Source organism: Elgaria multicarinata, chromosome 1, assembly GCF_023053635.1.
Source record: "Elgaria multicarinata webbii isolate HBS135686 ecotype San Diego chromosome 1, rElgMul1.1.pri, whole genome shotgun sequence".
NCBI classification, from domain to species: domain Eukaryota; kingdom Metazoa; phylum Chordata; class Lepidosauria; order Squamata; family Anguidae; genus Elgaria; species Elgaria multicarinata.
Genome location: NC_086171.1, coordinates 20621975 through 20647075, shown reverse-complemented (window position 1 = coordinate 20647075; position 25101 = coordinate 20621975). Strand labels below are relative to the sequence as shown.

The 25101-nt window shown below is 42.0% G+C and overlaps 1 protein-coding gene across 1 annotated transcript in view; it reads left to right on the top strand.

Annotated features, from left to right (window-relative positions):
* Positions 1-1067: 1067 nt before the first annotated feature.
* Positions 1068-25101, top strand: part of LOC134397773 (prostatic acid phosphatase-like) — a 31359-nt gene continuing 7325 nt past the window's right edge. The window contains exons 1-8 of the mRNA XM_063124729.1: positions 1068-1257; positions 5132-5227; positions 7232-7318; positions 7762-7914; positions 18107-18205; positions 20279-20383; positions 23495-23627; positions 24861-24943. Of these exons, the coding sequence (XP_062980799.1) occupies positions 1141-1257; positions 5132-5227; positions 7232-7318; positions 7762-7914; positions 18107-18205; positions 20279-20383; positions 23495-23627; positions 24861-24943 (873 nt within the window). The 5' untranslated portion in view covers positions 1068-1140. The remainder of the gene's footprint in view (positions 1258-5131; positions 5228-7231; positions 7319-7761; positions 7915-18106; positions 18206-20278; positions 20384-23494; positions 23628-24860; positions 24944-25101) is intronic.

Here is a 25101-nt window from a genome sequence, read left to right as displayed (position 1 = left end):
CTTGTCTCTCTTTCCTCCTTTACCTGCACCAAACCTGCCACCTGTGATCTATTTATGACTGAGTAAATTATGCCAAGCACCCCTCCCCCAAGGAGGGGCACGTCCCAGCTGTGTAATGCAGAACAGACAGGGGGGGGGGGACTGTTTGCTCAGCCAGTTTGGGTACAAAGGAAGAGAGCAGTTTAACTCACATTGCCACAGACGGGAATGGATGGTGGATGCCAAACAATTGGGAACTGAGTTGGGAAGCAGGACATCCATCCTTCAATAGCTGCCAAGTTCCCACCTCAAGATGGCTGCCCCTGCACAAGGCAGTTGTAGCAAGCCTGGTAACACCCCACCTTTGATCTTCTCCAAGTGTTGCAAATCTCCTGCAGCTTTACGGGGGCTTGGACTTCCGGAGTCTTTGCGGGTTTGTGGATTGGCACAACATACATGCTTCCCCTCTCCCTGTTTTTGCCAGTTCCTTCCCATATGTTTCAGTTTTACCAGCCAGCAGACAGTGCAGCTTTAAAGCACATTTTCTATTTATTACTGCATTTGGGGATTTTAAAAATGGTGGATTTCTGCTTGAAAATGATGGGAGAGGCATCGGATGTTGACAGCATCATGAAAAGGACCCAAAAACCTTTGTAAGTGACCAATCACAAGTGTGCAATAAATCCCTCATGTGCAGAAACTCTTTATCTCCCTCTTTGCATAGATGGCCACTTATGAATCACTAAGAAAAGAACAGTGACTTGCATAGAATTTGCATAAAATGCATCACACAATAGTGTGGAAGACTGTGAACAGGTGACCTGTGTGCCTGCCTGTTCAGTCTGCTGTCCAGGTGCTAACTGGTGTTGGGCAACACTTCTGATGGTTCTTTGTCTTTAAACTGCAGTTGGACAGGACACTCCTCCCAATAAAGAACTGGCAGCCCTTCAAAGAGAGAACTAGAAAAAGGTCTCCCCACAACTACGTTGTATCTCTCATTTTCTGTGCTCCACACCACAAGTGCATTAAGAGATGCTGGATTAAGAAATAGATCTGTTGACACCTAATTGCCACTTCCTATATGAAAGGTAGTACCCGCCCCTTGAGTTCTTTAAAAAGCACAGGCACGCGTGACAAAGTGTTTGCATCTCTGCAGCCAGGATGGGAGAAACAAGTCTCACAAGAAGCTCCAAGGCGTTGTACTTCTCCCTGCTTAGCCTCCTCTTCTTTCTCCTCCTCCAGTCTGCCTCAGGACGGGAGCTGAAGTTTGTGATTCTAGTAAGTAAAGGGAAGGGAAGGGTTTCAAGTTAATGTGTTTGGAGGGTTAGTCGGGTCTTCAAGATGAAGACCTTTATGTACAGCTCTCCAAAGGTTTCAGATATAATCTAGTCATACAAGTTGAGAGTTTGCAACAGGTCTCCTTCTTCCTGGAAGGTTAAAGAAGCTCTTCAGTTTGTCCAGTCTTGTATTTTCACTGTGAGGCTTTGTACTCTGCTTTATAAATTAGAAAGTAGATACCATCAAAATCCAGGTGACTTTTGAACTACTGTGTTTTTACAAGATCTAGAGTTATAATTGAGCTTGCTTAGGCAACCATCTTTCTTTCATGAATGAAGAACATTCTGTTGGCTTAGAAGAGGTATGGGGAATGTGAGGACTGCATCTTCCATAAGAACATAAGAAGTGCCGTGCTGGATCAGACCGAGGGTCCATCTAGTCCAGCACTCTGTTCACACAGTGGCCAACCAGCCATCAGCCAGGGATGAACGAGCGGGACATGGTGGAACAACACCCTCCCACCCATGTTCCCCAGCAACTGGTGCACACAGGCTTATTGCCTCGGATACTGGAGATAGCACCCAACCATCAGGGCTAGTATCATCTGTCACCATTGGTTATGCTGGCTAGGCCTGGAGAGCCTTCCTGCAGACATTCATCCTGGCCTAGAACTACGGGAAGACCTCGTAGTTCAGTGCTAGAACATATGTATGAAGTCCCTTGTTGGAGTTCCACTTTTAAATTAGAAACAGAGCCCATAGCTAGACGGGGCTTTATCCTGGAATGAACAGGGGATCCTGGGATCAGGGAGGGATCATCCCTCCCTTGCCCCGGGATATAGCCCTTGGCTTTGGCCCCGGTTTTTCCATGGTCCTGGGCTGAGCCCAAGACCAGGGAACATGTGGGTGGGTGCCGCCGGTTGACCCGGCTCCGCGCGATTCTTCACCGGGAGCCGCACACAGGGTGGGGGGAGCAGGGAAAATAATTTAAATTAAAAAAAGACTTACCTTTAGCGTACGAGCGTTCATGCGCTGCTATCGCTTTAAAAGTAAAAAATGAAGAAGAGATTGAAGAAATAGTGGGAATGAAGATAGAACGAACACCAAAAGTTGCATTACTGTCACTATTTGAAGATTTAAAATGTAAAAAAGAAATTAAGGAATTGATATCGAATTTGCTGACTGCGGCACGATTGATTGTAGCTAGGAACTGGAAGATTCAAGGGGATTATTATATTGAAGAATGGTATAAAGAAGTTTGGGATATAGCTATTAATGACAAATTGACTTGTAATATTAAATTGAGAAGAGGTATAGCTAAAACAAATGATTTTGAAGGAATTTGGAAACAGTTCCTAATATTTGTGTTTTCTAAGGGAAGTGGGAAACCGCCAGCAGAAGAAAGTATGAGATTTTGGAATCAGGAATGAGATCCCAAGGTGGGGGGTGCACGTATATGTTAAGTTTGATTATGTTATGTAGATATGATATTATGTATTCAACATTTATTCAACATTTATGTAGTATGTTGTTTTCTTTAATTGTAATGCTGTATGTTTAAGTATTGTACGAAAAAAATAAAAAAAATATTTTTTTAAAAAAAAGTAAAAAAATGGCGGGCACGAAGCCTCTTCTTCTGAGGTCGTCGTGTCTCACGAGTCAACTGAGTTGGGATCTCGCGTTAAACACAATGTAAGAACTTCCCTCCTCTGTCACAGGATAAGAGGGAGGTCTAGCTAAGGCCTAATTCTTCATAATGGCTCATTACATCAAATAAGGAGGGGATCGCCGGCTGGGTCCAGGAGGTTGTAAATGCCTCCTTGAGAGAGGGAGTGGTGCTGGCCTCTTTAAAAGAGGCGGCAATTAGACCACTCCTGAAGAAGCCTAATCTGGACCCGGAAGATGTTAACAACTACAGGCCGGTGGCTAATATCCCTTTCCTGGGCAAGGTGCTTGAGCGGGTGGTTGCAGGACAACTCCAGGCACTCTTGAATGAAACGGATTATCTAGATCCATTTCAATCGGGCTTCAGGCCTGGTTTTGGAACGGAAACTGCCTTGGTCGCCCTGTGGGATGACCTCTGTCGGGAGAGAGACAGGGGGAGTGCGACCCTGTTGGTTCTCCTGGACCTCTCAGCGGCCTTCGATACCATCGACCATGGTATCCTTCTGGATAGGTTGTCTGAGCTGGGAGTTGGAGGTACTGCGTTGCAGTGGTTCCGCTCCTACTTGGATGGCCGATTCCAGAAGGTGGTGCTGGGGGATTATTGCTCTGTGCCGTGGCACCTAAGCCATGGGGTTCCACAGGGCTCTATCTTATCCCCTATGCTGTTTAACATATACATGAAGCCGCTGGGGGAGGTTATCCGGAGATGTGGACTGAGGTGTCATCAATATGCAGATGATACCCAGCTCTACCTTTCCTTTTCATCAAACCCAGGTGAGGCAGTGGCTGTTCTGAACCAGTGCCTGGGCACGGTAATGGACTGGATGAGGGCTAATAAACTGAAACTCAATCCAGACAAGACGGAGGTACTGTTAGCGGGTGGTTCTTCTGTCCGGCGAGGTGATGTTTGCCCTGTCCTGGACGGGGTTGCACTCCCCCTAAAGGATCGGGTCCGTAGTTTGGGGGTGCTCTTCGATCCAGAACTGTCACTTGAGGAACAGGTGAACTCAGTGGCAAAGAGCACCTTTTATCAGCTCAGGCTGATATACCAGCTGCGCCCTTATCTGGACAGAGATAGCTTAGCTACAGTTATCCATGCTCTGATAACCTCTCGTTTGGATTACTGCAATGCGTTATACGTGGGGCTGCCTTTGAAAACGGTCCGGAAACTTCAACTGGTGCAAAACAGGGCAGCAAGGTTATTAACAGGGACTGGCCGGCGAGATCACATTACGCCAGTCCTTTTACAACTTCATTGGCTGCCAGTCCAGGTCCGGGCCCAATTCAAAGTGCTGGTATTAACATTTAAAGCCCTAAACGGTTTGGGGCCAGGTTATCTGAAGGAACGCCTCCTCCCATATGTACCTACCCGGACCTTAAGATCATCTACAGGGGGCCTTCTCCGTGAGCCCCTGCCAAAGGAAGTGAGGCAGGTGGCTATTAGGAGGAGGGCTTTCTCCGCTGTGGCACCCCGGTTGTGGAACGAGCTCCCCAGAGAGGTCCGCTTGGCGCCTACACTGTACTGCTTTCGTCGCCAGCTGAAGACCTTTTTATTCACTCAGTATTTTAACACTTAATTTTAACTTAAATTTAAATTTTACTGTTTTAACTCTGTATTTTAATCCTATATCAACTTTGCTGTGTGGTTTTATCCTGGTTGCGCTTTTTATACTGTATTTCGTAATTGTGTTTTAAACTGTTGGGTGTTTTACTGTGGTTTTAATTTTTGTGAACCGCCCAGAGAGCTTCGGCTATTGGGCGGTATAAAAATGTAATAAATAAATAAATAAATAAATGCATGTTAAGAAGAACAAGTAATGACTGTTAGTAATTAAGAGTGCAATCCTAGCAATCCTACTCAGAAATCTTAGTCCCAGGTAAGTGTGTAATGATGGTAGCCTGTATCCTATGTACCTATTTGATTGCTTGACTGATTGATTGAGAAAAATGCATATGCTCCCTTTCTAGGGTCCATGTATCATTCAGAGTGGCTCACAACAGTTTAAAGCTACTGTACACTATAAAAACATAACCTATGACTGATGTTTAGCAAAATTGAGAAATTATATTTGCATGTTGAGATAATTTTGACTTTTCTATAATATTTAATGTTTTACTCAAAAGTAAGGATCTTAAATGCTGCATTGAACGGTTTGTAATACATAGAAAAAGAACAATGTGGAATAACACAGTCTACTCCCGTTTACTAGATTTATCGACATGGCGACCGAACTCCTATTGAAAATTATCCCAACAGCCTATACAACGAAAGCACCTGGCCACAGGGATTCGGACAACTCACAAAGGTTTGTTGGCTTTTCATAGAAGTGCAAGTAAAAACAGTAAAGGTATTACCTATTCTAACTAATATCTAATTGTTCTCTAACAATTGTATTTTCATTTTTACACTTAAGCTGTATAGTTTGCTTCTCAGTATAGGAAATTCAACTGTAAATTTCAGAACTTGGATGAAGCTGACATGCAGTCACTTTCAACTGAACTGCTTGAATGGCCAAGACACCTCGGGCCTGTCTTGATGAGGGGTTTGCTCCGTGGTGGATCCGCAGTGGTGGCAAGTCATTTATACGATGCAGCCACCATCGCAGAGCCCTCCCGAGGCATTCCTCCGAAGCTCAGATTTTCAAAAGTTGGGGTCTTCCCCCAACTTTTTTCACTTGGAGCAAGGCGATGATGGCATCTGCTCTGGAGCTGCTTCAGAGGCAGAACCCTGATTGGTCGCCATCTGCCCAGACAGGGGTGGGAGGGGTGGGCCAGCGAGATGAATGGCCATTGGCATGTGTCCTTACTTCTCTGGCTTGGAGAGAAGCTAAAAATGTTTTTTTAAAAAAGGGGAAGCAAGGAGGTGCGGGCGCTCCATGCACAGGCACCAGCACCTCCTCCAAAGGAAAGGGGGAAAAGGGGATGTGAGAAGGCCCGGGCGCCCCAATGCACAGGCGCTCCTCCTTGCATGCAGCCCCCTGCACTCGCTCCTTTGCGTGGGGATAACGTGAAGGAGCATAAATGCAGGGGTTTGGGGGCTCACAGCGCCAATGTGCCAGCATCAAGATCAGCCCCTAGAGTTCAGCTTTAAAAACTCCCAAATTGTGCAATGGGGAAACCAAAATGGTGCAATGGGAACCAAATGTCGACATCTTAATAAGCTGTTTCATCTGCACACACTGGGTTGGATCTCGGATCTGCTTTCTGCAAGAGGAAGGGATCTGGTATGGGATGAAGGGCTCTATTTGTAGAAAGCCTCTGCACTCAATATCTGGGGATCCCCCTTTCCCCATATATATCACAGCTCAACCCATTTAGCAGGGTCTCCTGACTCTCTGTGTACTATTTTTTGGGGGGTTGGAAGAGATGCCATTGAAAGTGGGCAGGGAAGTTCACTTCTGTCAGATTAATTGATCCAGCATAAATATGGATCCAGTTCTTTATTTCAGCTGTATTAGGAGTGGGAAAATTACACACACACACGCCACACACACACACACACACACAATTTCATGAATATTTTGTTAAGAGTGAAAATAAACTGAGATAGGATTCTGGATGAATCGCTAATGTTTTCTGAAATGCAAATTAATCTCCTAATTTGATTTGATTGGGTTTTTTTACATTTACCATGTATTTAAAGGGAATGGAGGATCTAAAGGGTTGAGGAAATGCAGAGGGTGAATGTAGCTACTTGATCCTTAAATTATTATCTTAAAATAAGTCCCATGTTTTACCATTTTATTGTTTTTAAGTTCCTCCGAGTTACGTTCCAAACATTCAATATAAATTTTTGCAAAATTAAAACATTTGTTTTCTGAAATGCTGAATTTGTGCCAAAAAAAAAAATCTAGTTCTAATTTTGTGGGACTTTTGTCCCAAAATAATGGGAAAGTTTTGAACATTTTAGAACATCAGGCAGCAATAAGTGTGTACCATGAGTAAGGTATAGGGCTTCTGCTGAGTGAAAAATAACACAATTCGTTTGGTTTAACATTATGAATTTAAAACTAAAGTTTGAAATCTGAATAGACAAATATGCCACTGAACATACAAGAGATAAAGAAAGACATCTTAATCCTGCACATTTGGTTTCTATTCAAAATGGAAACAGAGGACTACTTCCCAACTAGTGCTTAAGAATATCTGCCATGGTGGACCCAGCTCCAAGGAAAGTTGATCATCATTGGGCTCCGTCCATGTTGATCACAGTTCTTTGCTATTGTACTGTGGCTCTCCACAAGGGCCAGAAAATCTACATGACAGGATTTCTGTTTCTAGGCTAAATCATTCTCATGTTGCTCCCACAGATTGGAATGCGGCAGCAGTATGAACTTGGACAGTACATCAAGAAGAGATACTCAAATTTCCTGAGTGCTGCGTATGAACGAGAGGAGGTGGGTACTGGAACTTAAGAGAAAGAGATTCTTCCAACAATTAATAGAGATATGGATCATAACATCCAATTCTGAGAATTCCCATACCTGAGAATGCTTGTACATGATTGAACAAACATCCCAGTGTCTAATCATATGCCACCTCAAGTAGCTGTTGCCACTTACGGGATTCACATATTGGCAAATATGGGGTGTCAGGAACTTGGGCAACCTCTGGCAAGTAGTCTGAGAATATTGGAAGGGAAATCCCAGTGATGAGGAAGAAGCACAGTTCCTGGGGATTCGTCTTCCTCATCATTAAGATCTCTACACACAATTCCTCAAAAATTTCCAGGAAGCGAGTCTCGGGGTCCTCATGGTCCCAAGCACTCTCTGCCTTCTCATGAAGAGGTTTCCCAGTCCAGAGCCTGGGTCATGACACACTCACCCTTTATTCCTTTCAGATTTTGATCAAGAGTTCAGAAACCGATCGAACCATTATGAGTGCCCAAGCAAATCTTGCTGGCATGTACCCCCCGGCTGGTGATCAAATCTGGAATCCTGAACTCCTTTGGCAGCCTATCCCAGTACATGTCGTACCAAAGGCATCCAATCCGGTGAGTACCAGGAATATGAACAATGCTGTTTGGCTTCTGCGCCTCTTCAGAAACATAATGTTCTGATAACCAAGTATTGTGCACATTTACATTGAAAAGAAAGGAACTCTTCCTTAACCTATTTTTAAAAAATTCCAAGAGACTTTCCACAGTAGACTGAAGCAAACATTCAGTTCTAGCTCTTTTATTTATAGCCTTGGTAGGATCGACACTACAGCTTTATAACAGTTTATAACAGTTTTGACAACTGTTCGGGCCAGGACACATTCCACATACTGTTTTCAAAACGTTTTCAAATGTTATATCCCGCTTGGTGTAGATCTGGCCCTTGTCTTCTCATCTGCTCTGCAACAACATTAGAACATAGGTTATGGGAGCCAGGCCCCTGTGCCAACAGAAGAGGATGAGTTGACTTCTTGTTCCAGCACAGTGAACTATCCCTGCTCCCTCTGCTGAGATAGCAAGTAGAGAGCTGTTGATCTTGTTGAGGCCTTTTTTCAGCTGCACGAGTGCGCCAGCCCTACCTTTAGGCAAGGTGTGATCACTTCCCTCATGCAGCAGGCTTGGGGAATCATTAAAGCATTGCAAAATGTCAGGTTTTTTCAGCTACTGTACCCTGAAACATTTCAGAGGTGAATATATGGACATGGTGGATGTATCCCATCTGTTATCATTACAAAGACCACTGAAGGAGCTATATTGCTGAAGACTCTATACTATTTTTGTATGTAGGGAAGGACAGATCAGTCTATTTCTAGCCTGTGTCAATTTAACATATGTTGTATTAATGTATTTTCTCCTTAAAATGCATTTCAAAATGCATTTTGTTATTTTTTATTTTATTGTTGTTGTTGTTGTTGTTATTTTGAATGGAGAACTGCACCACAAAATTTGGGAAAGTGCAAAATCCAAAGGTTGATCCACACATTATTCTGGGAGATGCAAATCAGGGCAGTGTGCATCAAAATTTGCAAAGATAATATTTCTCAAACATCTCTAGCGCTGTGTTTTTATTTATTATGTAGAAGCCTGCCATCCACTAATTGGAAAGCCAAGGCGGTGTTTATTTATTTGGTTAAAAGTGTACTAGAAGAGCCAAATTGCCAGACGATACTCTATCATGGCTCAAACTCTCTCAAGATCTGCGGTATGTCAAATGGTGGACTATGAAGCACATGAAGCGTGTTCGTGCATATGCATCGATCCATAGTCACACTAGAGGCAAGAAGCATGCACCAGCACCACCCACTTACAAGCTTAACTTCTACAGATCCTAGAAGAATCACTAGGAATTGTGATATACCATGAATATACGTGTGTGTGTGTGTCATACACACACACACACACACACATACATACACACACATACGGAGAGGCGGCAAGAGGTAGCTTGAGGCAGAAGGAATGTATGCTTTGGCTATTGCATGGTATAAAAATGCAGTAAATAAATAAATAAACAAGCTATTGCTATTATATATTTTAGTACAATGTGGGCACCGACTGGATTTTCTTGCCTGAGGCAGCAAAATGTTTTGAGATGTCTCTGATCTCTCAGGGCCTTTTTCTGTACAGGGCAGAAGGAACGGGGTGAAGACAGTGGTAGAGCTCCCAGCAGCACCTTATGTCAAAATGGCCTGGTTCAGACAACACGCTAAACCACGTTGCTTAACCACAAAATGGTTAATGGAATGCATTAAGGTCAATGCATTCCCTTAAGCATTTTGTGGTTAAGCAGCACAGTTTAGCGTGTTGTCTGAATGGGGCCTAAGTGCTGTCAGAGTAGGCAGCCCTTTCTACTGATGCCACAACTTTGCATTTGTCAGTCCACATAATAATAGTTCATGGCTTTGTCTGGGTGACCTTGCAATGGGACACCACTTCAACAAGCCAGGAAAGAATTCAGCTGCTTGGTAGTCAACACCTATTTTCCCAAGAATGTCGAATCTGTGTGTCTCTGACATGTCTCTGGAGATGACATTCTGAGGACTTCCCTTTGAAAAGTCTGTGGAAGCAGGTTCCTTCATTGCAAGCTTCAAATTATTTGCTCACACTTCTCGCCTAAATTTTGACAATACCATCCTGATAGACTGGTTATTTCCCAGCATGAACTAAGAATGTTTCATCAGTCATCATCTATAATTGCCTCGCGAATAACATGACTACGCTGACTGGCTTGGGCAAAGTTGCACCATCCGTGGGAGGAATGGGCTTTTTCCCAGCACTCATGTTGAGATAAGATCCTGTTGGAGACCTGTCACTTTCTCCACTTCTTTCCTTTCTTCCTGTACAGTAAAGGGGGCTCACTTGATGCAGCCCCCAAACAGCCCAAGCGGCATTCATTGTAATGGGTTCAAAAATAAAATAAAATTGAGGGGACCATGGAGATTTATTCCAAGCTTCCCACCGCACTACACTCTCTCATGCTATTCATTGGCTCTCCTTCTCTCTCCTTTTCTGTCTATTATTGATCTGTAGCCTCATTTTCACTACCAGCAACACTGATGGTAGTGAAAGCGGGTCTATGACCCCCGTGGAAAAAGTGAAGCAGAAGTTGAGGGGGCAGGATTGCAGTTTGAGATTGATAAACTAATGGTCAAAGAACTGTTGGGTTATTGCCAGAACTTTTCTCCTTCTGGAACTCTGTTTGTGCTCAGAAAACAAACACACATCACGCAGGTCTTACACAGCAGAGCTGGTTTATTTCCTTCAGGCTTCTGTGCAGTCCAATTCAGATCAGTTCAGATCAGCACACTGAGGCATACATAGAGAGCAGTGATCAGAGAGCAGTGATCGGTTCCATTTTACAAAGTGAGGAACTATATACACATCTTACACAATTCTTATCTACATTGCATACAGCTGTGATGAGGCTAACTTAGAATCTTGGCAAGGTTCCCAGAACAGCCTCTATCTCAAGGTAATTGCCCACAGATAGTCTTTCTCTGTTTAACCCTGAGATAGCCATACACACACAATTTTAATGACTAAGCAAGTATTTCTTTTCATATACTTAACAGTCCTCCTCTTGCGCATGTTGTTTAAATTGTGTTACAATCTGAGACCCAGCTTTAAAAGCATCTCTTTGTGTTTTACCATTGATACTGGTTTTGTGAATAAATCAGCCAACATCATTTCAGATGGACAATATTCAAGCTTAATCCAGCCCTTCTGAATTATATCTTTCACATGAGAATAACGAACATCCACATGTTTAGTTCTTGGTTTACACTTTTCAGATGTAGCCATACTAATACATGCCTGATTATCCTCAAATATGGTTACTGGTGTCTCAATTTCCAACCTTAGATCAGCAAATAATTGTTTATACCATCCAATCTCATTACAAGCCAGAGATAAGCTGATATATTCTGCTTCTGCACTAGAGGTTGCTACACAATTTTGTTTTCTTGTAACGTTCCACCTGTCCTTTCTCATTTTGTTTTACTTTGAATACCCATTTACAGGTAATGGCTTTACGACCTTCAGGTAAAGGTACTAGCTCCCACGTTTCATTTTTTTCCATTGCTCTGATTTCCTCTGACATTGCTTCATGCCAGCCCTGAGCTTCTGTAGGTTCCATCTCCTGAATTTCCTCAAATGAAGTAGGTTCATAGGCTATTAGTAAAGCTCTATGAGAAACCTGTTTGCTTTGGTATTCATCTGAATAACGAATTGGAGCTTTGCGTTCCCTTTCTGGTCGCTTTGGCATAGTTACAGGCATAGTTTCCTCCTTTACAGTTTCTTCCCCCTCCCTCTCTTGCTGAGATTGTTCAGGAATTTCTTCTGTTTCTACAGCTTTCTGTTCTACAGGCAAACTTACATACTGTTTTGTTTCCTGCATTTGTTCATGAAAAACTACATCTCTGCTCACAATTACACTTTTGTGATATGGAGACCACAAACGATAGCCTTTTGTTTGTGTATCATATCCCAACAGTTTACATTCCAAACCTCTTTGAGCTAGCTTTCCTGGTCTGTTTTCTTTCTGAACATGAGCAAAACATTTACTTCCAAAAACCCTTATATGTGACACTCTAGGTTTTCTTTTGTAAAACATTTCATATGGAGTTTTTTCATGTACAGAGTGGTAAAGTCTGTTTAACAAATAATTTGAGGTGGACAAAGCTTCTGCCCAGAACAGATTAGACAATCCTGACTCTTTCAATAGAGCTCTTAACATGTTCTGCAAGGTTCTGTTTTTCCTTTCTGCAACTCCATTTTGAAATGGTGAATATGGAGCAGTAAGGTCATGTTGTATACCCTCATCACTGAGGAATTTTTTAAATTGGTTGCTAAGAAATTCACCTCCCCGGTCCGTTCTTAGATTAGCTATAGGTTCTTTAAATCTATTTTTACTCCACTTAACAAAGGCTTTGAACTTTCCAAAAGTTTAACTCTTCTGTTTTAACACATACACAAATCCAAATCTACTGTAATCATCAACAATAGACAAGAAAAATCTGTTTCCTCCTTGACTTGTCTCAAAAGGACCTGCAAGATCTGCATGAATTAATTCAAAAATTCTTTTTGTTGTTCTCTCACTATGTTTTGGAATGTTTGACTTATGACACTTGGTTTCACTGCATACATTACATTCTACATAGTTAGAACATGGTTTGATTTTCACCCCTTCACACAATTCTGGAATCTTAGAAATTATTTTATAGTTAGCGTGACCAGACCTTTTATGAGTTAAATGGATACACTCTTGGTGTGGTTTGCAATTGGCTATTGTTTTTGTTGTGACTTTGCTGGCTACAACTTCATTTTCTGTACAAGTATTAATTATATACAAAGATTCTTTCATTATTCCCTGCACACACACCTTGTTTCCCTGTTTTATAGTACAATTTTCTTCAGTAAAACAAACCTCATACCCCATTTCTGTTAACTGAAACACACTTAGAAGGTTTGTTTCCAATTCTGGTACATATAAAACACTTTGTAGTTCAACTCCCAGACAATCAAAATATACATTACCCACACCACAAATCTGGATTTTTGTTCCATTTGCAAGGGTAACACACTTTTGCTCTGAAGTAGAAGTTTCCAAGGTTACAAATGAAAGTTTGTCTTTTGCCATACTTATTGAAGCCCCAGAGTCCAAAAACCAAGGATTCATTGTCTCTTTGACTCTTGCTAGAAGACACTTCTTTGTTGATTCAGCTTCATTCATGTTGTTTTCTTCTCTCCACTTTGCTGTCGACTGCTTTTTCTTCTTGTTGTTGCAATCCCGCCTTAAGTGTCCTGTGGAACCACAGTTAAAGCATTTCCTTGCCTTTAATGCAGCCACCACGTCAGAAGATTTATGGCTTTGTTGAAATTCAGCCACAGGATGTTTAAGGCTCTGTTGTTTTGAAGCTTGTCTTCTTTCATAGGTTTCCAGTAGTTTTCCAGCTACATACTCGAGGGTTAAATTTTTCTCCTCTTGACTTTCCATCATGGTGACAACCGCGTCGTACGATGAATCAAGACTTGACAAAATCACATAGACTTGGTGTATAGTTGTAAACTCCATCCCTCGTGCCCTGAGTTGATTGAAGATTTCTCTCATGCTTTTCAAATGGTTTGACATAGACTCCCCTGGTTTCAGCTTCATTCCATACAGTTTCCGGGTTAGAATTACTTTACTGCCCGCTGTTTCTCTTTGATATACAGCTTGTAGCGCATTCCAGCACTCTTTTGATGTATTCAAAAACTGAATGAAGGAAATTTGAGAGTCTTCCACAGCTAATGCAATAACTGCCATTGCTTTTGCATCGTCGTTAAACCATTTAGCATTCTGTGGATCTGCTCTATCTGGTGGATCCTCTGTGACTACATACCATAGTTCAGCCTGAATCAAATACATTTGCATTTTGTAAGACCATAATGCATAGTTAGAGTCATTCAGCTTTTCCAACAATTGATGCAAACCAGACATATTAGCTCCTGCCATTTCCTCTGCTTTAGGAATTTGTATCTCACTGTCCTTCTGCTCAGAGTCCTCCTCAGAGTCAGCCGACTGAGATTTTGCAGCACTGGCTTTAGCTTGATGTCTTCCTTCATCAACAGTTTTCTGTTTTAGCAGACTCCTGGTTCTGGTTCTGATACTGCACCATTCCCATCAAGTTCTGGTTCTTCTAGTTATGCTGACGTAGCTTGCCTGGGCCCATAACCTTTGTTGGGTTATTGCCAGAACTTTTCTCCTTCTGGAACTCTGTTTGTGCTCAGAAAACAAACACACATCACGCAGGTCTTACACAGCAGAGCTGGTTTATTTCCTTCAGGCTTCTGTGCAGTCCAATTCAGATCAGTTCAGATCAGCACACTGAGGCATACACAGAGAGCAGTGATCAGAGAGCAGTGATCGGTTCCATTTTACAAAGTGAGAAACTATATACACATCTTACACAATTCTTATCTACATTACATACAGCTGTGATGAGGCTAACTTAGAATCTTGGCAAGGTTCCCAGAACAGCCTCTATCTCAAGGTAATTGCCCACAGATAGTCTTTCTCTGTTTAACCCTGAGATAGCCATACACACACAATTTTAATGACTAAGCAAGTATTTCTTTTCATATACTTAACAAGAACACCTAATTTCCTTGAATGAGTTCAAATCTCCAGGGCCTGATGAACTGCATCCAAGAGTAATGAAGGAGCTAGCAGAAGAACTCTCAGAACCTTTGTCTATTATCTTTGCAAAATCATGGAAGACGGGTGAGGTGCCGGATGACTGGAGGAGGGCTAACGTTGTCCCTATCTTCAAAAAGGGCAAAAAGGAGGAACCTGGGAACTACAGACCAGTCAGTCTGACATCCATCCCTGGGAAAATTCTGGAGCAGATTATAAAGAAGTCAATCCGTAAACACCTTGAAATCAATGCAGTGATTACTAGAAGCCAACATGGATTTGTCAGGAACAAATCCTCTCAGACTAATTTGATCTCATTTTTGATAGCATAACCTCCCTTGTGGACTGTGGGAATGCTGTGGATGTCATATATCTTGACTTCAGCAAAGCTTTTGACAAAGTACCACATGACATTCTGATTAACAAACTAGCTAAAAGTGGGCTAGATGGAACAACTATTAGGTGGATTCACAGTTGGCTACAGAATCGGACTCAAAGAGTACTTATCAATGGAACTTTCTCAAACTGGGGAGAGGCAACGAGTAGGGTACCGCAGTGCTCAGTCCTGGGCCCAGTGCTCTTCAACATTTTTATTAATGATTTGGACGAGGAGGTGCAGGGAACGCTGATCAAATTTGCAGATGACACAAAATTGGGTGGGATAGCTAATACCCTGGAAGACAGAAACAAACTTCAAAGTGATCTTGATAGGCTGGAGTGCTGGGCTGAAAACAACAGAATGAAATTTAATAGGGATAAATGCCAAGTTCTACATCTAGGAAATAGAAACCAAATGCAAGTTACAAGATGGGGGATACTTGGCTCAGCAATACTACAAACGAGAAGGATCTTGGAATTGTTGTAGATCACAAGTTGAATATGAGCCAACAGTGTGATATGGCTGCAAGAAAGGCCAATGCTATTTTGGGCTGCATTAATAGAAGTATAGCTTCCAAATCACGTGAGGTACCGGTTTCTCTCTATTCGGCCCTGGTAAGGCCTCATCTAGAGTATTGCGTCTAGTTCTGGGCTCCACAATTCAAGGATGCAGACAAGCTGGAGCATGTTCAGAAGAGGGCAACCAGGATGATCAGGGGTCTGGAAACAAAGCCCTATGAAGAGAGACTGAAAGAACTGGGCATGTTTAGCCTGGAGAAGAGATTGAGGGGAGACATGATAGCACTCTTCAAATCCTTGAAAAGTTGTCACACAGAGGAGGGCCAGGATCTCTTCTTGATCCTCCCAGAGTGTAGGACACGGAATAATGGGCTCAAGTTAAAGGAAGCCAGATTCCATCTGGACATCAGGAAAAACTTCCTGACAGTTAGAGCAGTACGACAATGGAATCAGTTACCTAGGGAGGTTGTGGCTTCTCCCAACACTAGAGGCCTTCAAGAGGCAGCTGGACAACCATCTGTCAGGGATGCTTTAGGGTGGATTCCTGCATTGAGCAGGGGGTTGGACTCGATGGCCTTGTAGGTCCCTTCCAACTCTGCTGTTCTATGATTCTATGATTCTATGTGGAGCAAAACTATGGAACTTATTCTCAAACTAGGTGAGGGGGAATAATGCCAGGGACCTTAAATAGCATGTGGTGTTGATTCCAGCACTAGGTTTGTTTATTTTATTTTTTTAAGCTAACTGGATAGCTAACAGAATGGAACTATAGGAAATTTAATTTTAAAAAATAAATATACACTGGATTTATTTAACGTTGAAGGAGTGGAGGAGGAGAAGCAAAAAAGAAAAACTGATGAAAACATGCCATTTAAGCGCGGTTCTAAATTCAACGAACATAGGAAGAGATGCCATTTCCTATAGCTGTGTGATTAATCTCTCAGGCCACACAGTCCTGTGCTGGGATGCAGTTGTAGGCCTCAGTCTCTAGCTGTGAAGCTGCTCCTAGGGGTATATAGCGAGAGGGCAAGTAGCTGCTGTTCTCTGCTCCATTGTCTTCTTTAGAGGGTCCCTGGCAGGATCACTACTGCTTTAAAATGGTTTATAACAGTAGTGACAACTGTTGGAGCTCAGGACACACTCCATATACAGTTTTCAAAACGTTTTGGAAGTGTCCTATCTTGCTTGGTGTAGATCTGGCCCTTATTACTCATTCTCTGTGGTCTCCCTAGTCTCCATTTCTTCTCTTAAGTCTCCATTCATATCACATCCTTTTGGTCATTGAACAGCCAGTGAGTTCAGGCCTGTGCAGAGAGTTGCAGTGAGAATTCTCAGTCTTGACAACTACTGTAATCAAAGATCAACTGGAATTGCACACTGTTATTGCAAAGGAATAATGGCACATTTTGATTCACTTGAGAATAAGTAGTAGAATATGACCTGTCCGTTCTGAATTCTGGCCAACAATGTTTGCTTCGTGCAGCTCAAAAGTTGCAGGATAGAAACGGTAACCATGCCATCTTGAGATCAGAGGGGTCCAGCCAGTTCTCAAAGTAACACTAATTATTATTATTATTATTATTATTATTATTATTATTATTATTATTAATTTATTTATTTTATTTTATTTCTTACCTGTCTTTCCATTTTGATTGAGGCGGGGAACAGTAAGTATAAAATACATAAAATACTGATTAAAGACATAGTATACATTTTAAAGCATCCTAAAAAACATCCTAAAAGCATCCTAAAATTCCACTGGATAGGCCTGGCAGAAGAGACCAGTCTTTATAACTTTCTTAAATGCTAAAAGACTGTTGACTAATCTCCTCCAGCAGGCCGTTTAATAATCATGCTAGATCAAGTTTTTCCAGCAACTGGGAAATAGCTCAATTATCATCTTCATTAGTACATTAAGGGCTCAATCCTATGCCTGTTTAGAGAGAAAAAGGTCCTACAACTTCCAGCATTCTCCAGTGTTGTAGGACATTTTTATGTCTAAACAGGCATAAGATTGTGCCTTAACAGTATAATCTTATGTATGTCTACTCAGAAGCCAGTAGAAATAGGGGAAGCTGTCAAGCTTCATTTTGTTCAGGTGCTAGGCTCATTCTGTCCTGGTTCTTTATGAGTGTTTTTTGTTTTTCTGCACAGAAATTCATTTGTACTTTTGTGTGCGTGCGTTTTTCAAATATACAGAGTTTTGTACTCATGCACCCATTGACTAAAGTATGGTTGCGTGCATTTTAGAAATGTACACATTTTTCCTTCCACGTTTTTTAAATGTGCACATGCTGTTGAATGCTCTACTTTTGACAAAATTATTGCAAACTTGGAAATGTACAGAACAGATTTCCAACTGCAAATTGCATTTGGATTTGCACTCCGCTCAGGAGATAGGATTTCAATTTTACATCCTGTCTTTCATCCACTAAAAGGTGATTTACGTTGGGTTCCTAGCACTGACCAGACCCAAAACTACTTAAGATCAACAAGGTCACTTGAATCATGTGACTCCAAACCAATGCAGTTTAGTATAGTAATATAAAGCCGAAACAGCATCAAAGTGAACAATATCAACCCTACCTTGAGACAACTGCTACATAAAAAATGTGACTGCGAAGCATGAGGTGAGACAGCAGCCTGTTATAATCAGTCTTACCATTTTTGTTTCAGAGATTACGCTTTCCGATTTTTGAGTGTCCACGCTATAAGGAACTTTTGCATGAAACAATGACATCAACTGAATACCAGGTCAAAATTCAACCATACAAGGTAATACAAAATGGGCAAGTGTAACAGTGTGACAAAACAACAACTTATAGTTTCTGAAATACCTGCGTCTGCCTTAAGATATATCATGCTGAAATATTTACATTCAAAAATAATGCCATACTGCAGGATAGTCTATCAGGACGGCCCTTTCATTAGGCAAATTGAGGAGCCTGCCTTATGCAGCAAATTGGGCTGTGTGAAATGTGTTTTTCAGATGGAGAGCAAGACAATGGCCACAGCTAGACCTAAGGTTTATCCTGGGATCATCCAGGGTTCGCCCCTGCCTGAGCACTGGATCCCCTGTGTGTCACCTAGATGAACAGGTTTGACCCCTGGACGATCCAGGGATAAGCCTTAGGTCTAGCTATGGCCCAGGCCAACACTATAAGAATATGATATTATGTGGGGTCAGTATTTCTGCTCTACAAACAGTTACGTAGCACAATTAGATGGGAAAATAACTCAAAGCACTCCAAAAATACCATTTTAAGTTTCTTCTTATAAAAATGCCTCATAGCAAACAAATCTACTTATGTAAGCTAAAAATACACCATTATGAATTTGTGCCCTATCATACCTTCATGCCAGAAAACTGGATATTTAAAAAAGGTAAGATATCCTGGCTCTGCTATACTTCACTTCTATTTCTGCTAAAGCACAATTCCATTTATCCAACTCCAGATATTTGGATAACCAAAGAAGGCTGAGATCATGGGATGATTTTCACCAATAGTTGTAAACAAGACCAGCAAAGCTTTTGAATGTGGTGCTTCAATGGGCCACTACAGATGACTGATAGCTGGGCAGATTATAGGTTGTAAATGAGCGTAAATTGTTTTAGGATTACCCTGAGGGCAGCAAACAAATTTGATTGATAGAGCATATTTAAACCTTTCTAACCTTCGTTGTTGTTGTTGCTGCTGTTGTTGTTGTTACCTTGGCTGGGATTGTGTGTATGTGTGCTTGGGTATGTGTTGTGGAGCATCAGTTTTCCCATATTCAACTGCTGTGTGTAATTACTGCATTCCTGTTAGCTTATCCATCAAGGTTTCAAAACCTAAGCATCTAAAATATGTGGAGCATTTTTATCATTCAGCAGTTTTTACCATTTTTATCATTCGCCCATCGAATGATAAACACAGGCTTGAATCAAAAAATCATATCTCAGCTTAAAAAGAGATATACCCAAGATATACTCTTGAGATATACCCAAGGCATTTGCCTGCACACGCCTTCCTTGTGCCACCCCTTTTTCATCTCCCTTCTCAGCACACTGTGATTAGCCAGGAAGTTTTCACTTAACCATATTTTCCTGTCATGTCCAAACCAGGAAACACTCATCATTACCAGATTTGGAACAAGCCAGGAACATAAACCCTGCTTTGAAGTTGGTTTAAATCGTGGCTTGTTCTAGACTTTGTAACCATTGTTTCCTGGTTTATTATTTATTTATTTCCTTTGTATCCACCTTTTGTACCTAAAATGGCCCTCAAGGTGGCTTACATTCACTAATAATATTTGATAAAAATAGTAAGTAAATACATTAAAGAACAATTGAATACACAACAACAGAGTAAAAATGATGTCTAGCTAAACAGATCCACCTAACACACCGAAGGCCTATTTGAATAAAGTCTTGGCCTGCCAGCTTCTGACATAGTGGGAAACAATTATTAATTAAACAATGATTAAGTGTAGATCCTGACTTTCCAAGGCAGGATCTACACTACTGCTTCAAAATGGTTTATAGCAGTAATGACAACTGTTGGGGCCCAAGACACACTCCAGATACAGTTCTGAAAACGTTTTCAAAGTGTTATATCCTGCTTGTGTAATTGCAGCATGGGCTACGTCTATGGACACAAAGGCTAATTTCTATCTCAGTTCATCAAGCCAAGATATGGCTATCTGAACCAGGCCACAGTGGTAGATTAAAGATGTGATTAGACTGTTTTAAGCCCCTTGGATTTTAATGCGATCAGAATAGCCTGCAGCCTATGAAAACTAAATGGCAACTGATTATATTCCCTTGACATATTGCATTTGTAGAATTTTGGTTCTTTTTTCTTTCAGAAATTTCTGGGGAAAATGGCTTTTTATTCAGGGTATGATTCTCGCACTCTCAGATATATGGACAACTTCAAAATCTGGCATGTGCAGGACACTTTATTCTGTGAGGTATTTCTCTTTTGAGTTTTTAAATCATTAATATTGTAAAGTTTACTTGAGTTGCCCCCTCAATAAAAACAATGATTTAATGGCAGCTAAAATGTAAATTTGGGGGGAGTTTTCCCTTTCAAGCAAAAGTGTGAAAGAAAAAACTATGGAATTTTTTTATTACATATAGGAGTTTGATTTGGCTTAGAGTAAAGATGGTAAAGGAGATATTGATTGAGTTCAGAAAACACGATAACCAATGGTGGTTTAAATAGTTGACAGGTGGTTAACTGTGGGTTATCATGTTGGAGGGAGTTTTTTAACCAATTCTTGTTTATTTGGCTGAAATAACCAATGCAAATTTACTAACACTGTGCAGAGTTGGCTATTTAACCCGAAGTTAGTTTTCGTGTTGTGTGGAGAGCACTGTTGGTTATTTCCGCAGCTGCCGTTGGTTATTTTGTCAGCCACAGAGTAACAAGGTAAGAGTTGTCAAAGCAGCAGCTGCCAGTCCAGCCGGCAGGATAGATTTTCGGCAGCAATGGCTGATGGGGTACTAGCAGGAAGACAGAAGAGGGAGAGGACAGAGGCTGAGTGAGTCAACTCAGTGTGGACTAATAGTCAACTCAACACTGATCCTAATCCAAACCATTGTTGATAATTATCATGTTGTGTGGGGAATACCTGCTATTGTTGAGTTGGTTATTACCCCACCATTGACTATCATGTTGTCTGAACACAGCCATTGTGGCAACTCTTTAGCTTATTTGCTAGAGTTGCTAGCCATGATACAGGCCTTAGCTAGACCTACCTGTTATCCCGCAACGGAGGAGGGAAGATCTCGTGTTGTGTTTAATGCGAGATCCCTCCTCTGTTTACACGCAATGACCTCAGAAGGAGAGGCGTCGGCCCAACATTTTGGGGGGGAAGATTAAAGGGCCCGCAGTGCACAAAAGCTTGTGTGCAAAAGGTAAGTACTTCTTAAAATTTAAATTACTTTCCCTGCTCCCCTCACCCTACCCCTGATGGGCACAGTGCTCCTGAGGAGCGCTGTGCCCTGTGCGCAGCTCCTGGCTCCTCACGAGGAATTGCGTGGAGCTGGGTCAACTGGCTCAGCCCGGGACCGTGGAAAAACCAGGGCCAAAGGGGAGGGCGATATCCCGGGGCAAGGGAGGGATCATCCCTCCCTGATCCCGGGATCCCCTGTGCGTCATGTGGATGCACAGGGACGGTCCCGGGCATCACCCCAGGATAAAGCCCCTTCTATCTATGGCCCCAGACTGGTGGTTAAGCAGGGCTTCCAAACAAAGTCACCAGACAGTGGGGCTGCTCCAACGTAACACCAAACTATGATTTAGCATTATGAGACATTCCTATGTCTCCTCTTGTGCTGTGATTTGTAACTTGACTGCCTGGGTTTATGGCAAACCCTGGTTTGAAATACTGGTTTTCAGGAAAACACAAACCATAGTTTGCCAGTCCAGATGGAATGGCAAAGCATGGCTTGCTATTAAACCAGTTTCATTCCCCCCCCTTTTTTTATTGTGAATTTAACAAAACAGAACAGAAAATAAATCGTGGAAAACACGAAAATAAAAATAAACATTACATACATAGGAATGTCATCATTCCCCCCTAAGATACACCATTTATAAATAGTGATGGGGGAATATGCATAGGTTTCAAGAAAAGAAATTCAAGAAATTTTAAAATTATTTGTATTTTAAATGTTTTTAATGTTTTGATGTTGTAGTATGTTTAATTCTATTTTAATTTTTTAAAATATTCCTATCTGTTTTAGCTATATGTGTTTTAATTTGTGAGACTGCCTTGGGTCCCAGTATTGGGGGGAAAGTAGATAATAATAATAATAATAATAATAATAATAATAATAATAATAATAATAATAATAATCCAGTTTTGAGGTTACTAATCACAGCATCCAAGGGAAGGAATAGGAGAAAATGCATGATAAACCTGATGATTCTGAGGGCTCATTCCCATAACTAACTGTGCCTTCACATTATATGTCAGTAGCCCCAGTCTGAAGTAGCTAAATGACACACTGCTCAGTAGCTCAATCTGAATTGAATGTCACAATGCCAATAAGGCCCTATCTGGCCTTACATAACTACTGCTCCGGGCTTAGCTGGGTGGTATAGAAATGTAATAAATAAATAAATAAATGTTGCATAAGGTCAGATAGGGCCCTGCTAGGTTTGGAAGCTTCAGTACTCCCTCTGGTCATTGGGAGCATTACGCCTGCAGAGCAGTGGACTGTTGGGATGCTTTTGTGTTTGTTCAGTGCAACTACCCACCACCACCACCACCACCACCAAGGGGCTTGCTAGACGACGGGTTAGCCCGGTGCAAGGCCCAGGCTCCCCACTGTGCATCCAGATGACGCACAGGGGATCCCGGGCCCAGGCAGGGCTCAAACCGCCCTGACCCCGGGCTAACCAGCACCACTTGTGGCCCGGTTTTTCCCACGGTTTTTCCCACGGTTTTTCCCACGGGCATGTAGCCCATTCTGCCACTTTTCCCGGTTACCGCAATTACTCATGAGTAGCCGGGACAAGCGGCAGACAGTGCGGAGCACTCCCTAGGAGCGCTGCAGCCATCAGGGCTAGGGGGGGAGATCGGGGGGGAACGGAGCCCAGGGGAGAGAAACAGAGCTCAGGGGAGATGGGGGGAAATGGAGATTGCAGCAGCGGGGGGACATGGAGATTGCGGGGAGCGGGAATCGGCAAGTGAAGGGGGGTGATCGGAGCCAGGGGCAAGATTGGGCAGGGGGAAGCTCAGAGCTGGAGGGGGGAGATGGGGCAGGGGGGAACGGGGAAACGCTTATTTTTAAAAAACAACATGCTTACCTGATCGCATGAGCTTCCGTGCGCATCCTTCCCCTTTAAAACTACAACTAAAATGGCGGATGCGACGGGGCTTTCCTTTCTCCGTCACCTCTGACGTGTGGAAAGGAGCGACGGCCAGCGCTACTTGTAGAGTGGCGTCGCCCCTCCTCCTGCACGGATTCCAAGGTAGGTCTAGCAAAGCCCCTGATAACCAAATGCGGGAAGAGAAAGTGGAGTTGAAAAGTTCTCAAGATAATAAAATCCGTGTTTCTTTTTATTTTAGTCTATTCACAATTATACCCTCCCTCCCTGGGCTACCAAAGAAGTAAGGAGCAAGCTGTCAGAGCTAACTGAGTTATCTTTATCAAGCCTATTTGGCGTTTACAAAAGAGAAGAGAAAGCACGTCTGCAAGGAGGTAACTAAGATGTTTCCAGAAAGGCATTATGACCACCTTCCCCAAGCTGGTGCCCTCCAGATGTTTTGGGTTACATCTCCCATCAGCCCCGGCCAGCATGGCCAATGGCCAGGGATGAGGAGAGTTACAGTTTAACCCATTTAGAGGGCACCAGGTTGGGGAATGCTGCATTAAATTGACTGGCAATTCTTTTTGTACAATATACTCTAGCTGAAATAGCACCAGAAAATATTAGGCTTGATCTTGTAATTGGTTTAATTGATTCATTGATTAACTTTGCTTTAGCTGGTTAATCAGGGCAGCCCAATTTTAATCAGTGCAGGAGAATTTTAATTAGCAGTGCTGTGAGTTAATGGAACACATCTTTATATTTTGAATCTATTTTTGGTGGTGCTGTTTTATTGTAGTCAATGTCAGGTTTATAGATCATCAAGCTCAAATGATGCAGAAGATATGATTTGGTACCTTGGATAGTTCCTTTTGAGTTCTGGCTGCTTCTTACTACAACCCAGAATGGAATCACTACCCCACTGAAACTGGAGCCACCAGCATCCATTGGGGAAAATTGCACATTTCTGTGTAAATTTTTTAAATGTGTGCACTTTTACCCATTGAACAAAACATGAAAATGCTTAACTTTTTTTTAAGTGCATTTTAAACTACACATTTTTATTTAAAATGCATTTTTCGAACGATCGCAAATTTGTGAATTTGCAAAAATTCTTTGAACCTCCCCCACTCCTGCACCTGTTCAGGACTGCAAACGGGACATCTTTACATAATAGGCAAACAGAAATTAAATTCTCATACATCCTTACATGAGTGGTCTGTGTGTTTCTTTCCTATGTCCTGAGGAAGGATAAAGTTGCCATTCTCACAGGGTGAGTTAAATGGTTCGATGTCAGTCAGAAAACTGCTCTAGCAGTTTGTAAACCCCATTTATTTCAATGTGACAGTTAAGCATATGCTTAACCTTGCCTTTCATTATTATCTTGAACTGATTATTTTTTCCTCATTTCAATGCTATCCTGTATGAAAAACCCAACATTTGATGTATTACTGCCTAAGCTTTAACACTATTTATGGGGCAATCGTGTATATGGGTACACAGAACGAAGTCCCATTGAGCTCAATGGGGCTTACTCTCAAGTAAGTAGGTATAGGATTGCAGTCTTATTCACCCTGTAATATTCTTGTTCACCAATATTGACACAGTTTTCCACCTCCATTAAGGTCTCCTTGTGAAATCTATTCTAAGCAGTCTCTCAAAAGCTGCTCACTTTCCAAAGAAGAGGAAAATGCTAATCTATTCTGCAGTGAGTATCTTTTTCTTCAAAGCTTTGACTGCAGACATGTGTATAGTCAGGTTGCTCATGCTAATGGGATTTAAGCAGCTTAAATCTGTTTGGGATTCTGAAGTTTAAAACCCTGGGATGCTAAAACGCTGTAGCGTGGATTAGAATGGGCAATATCT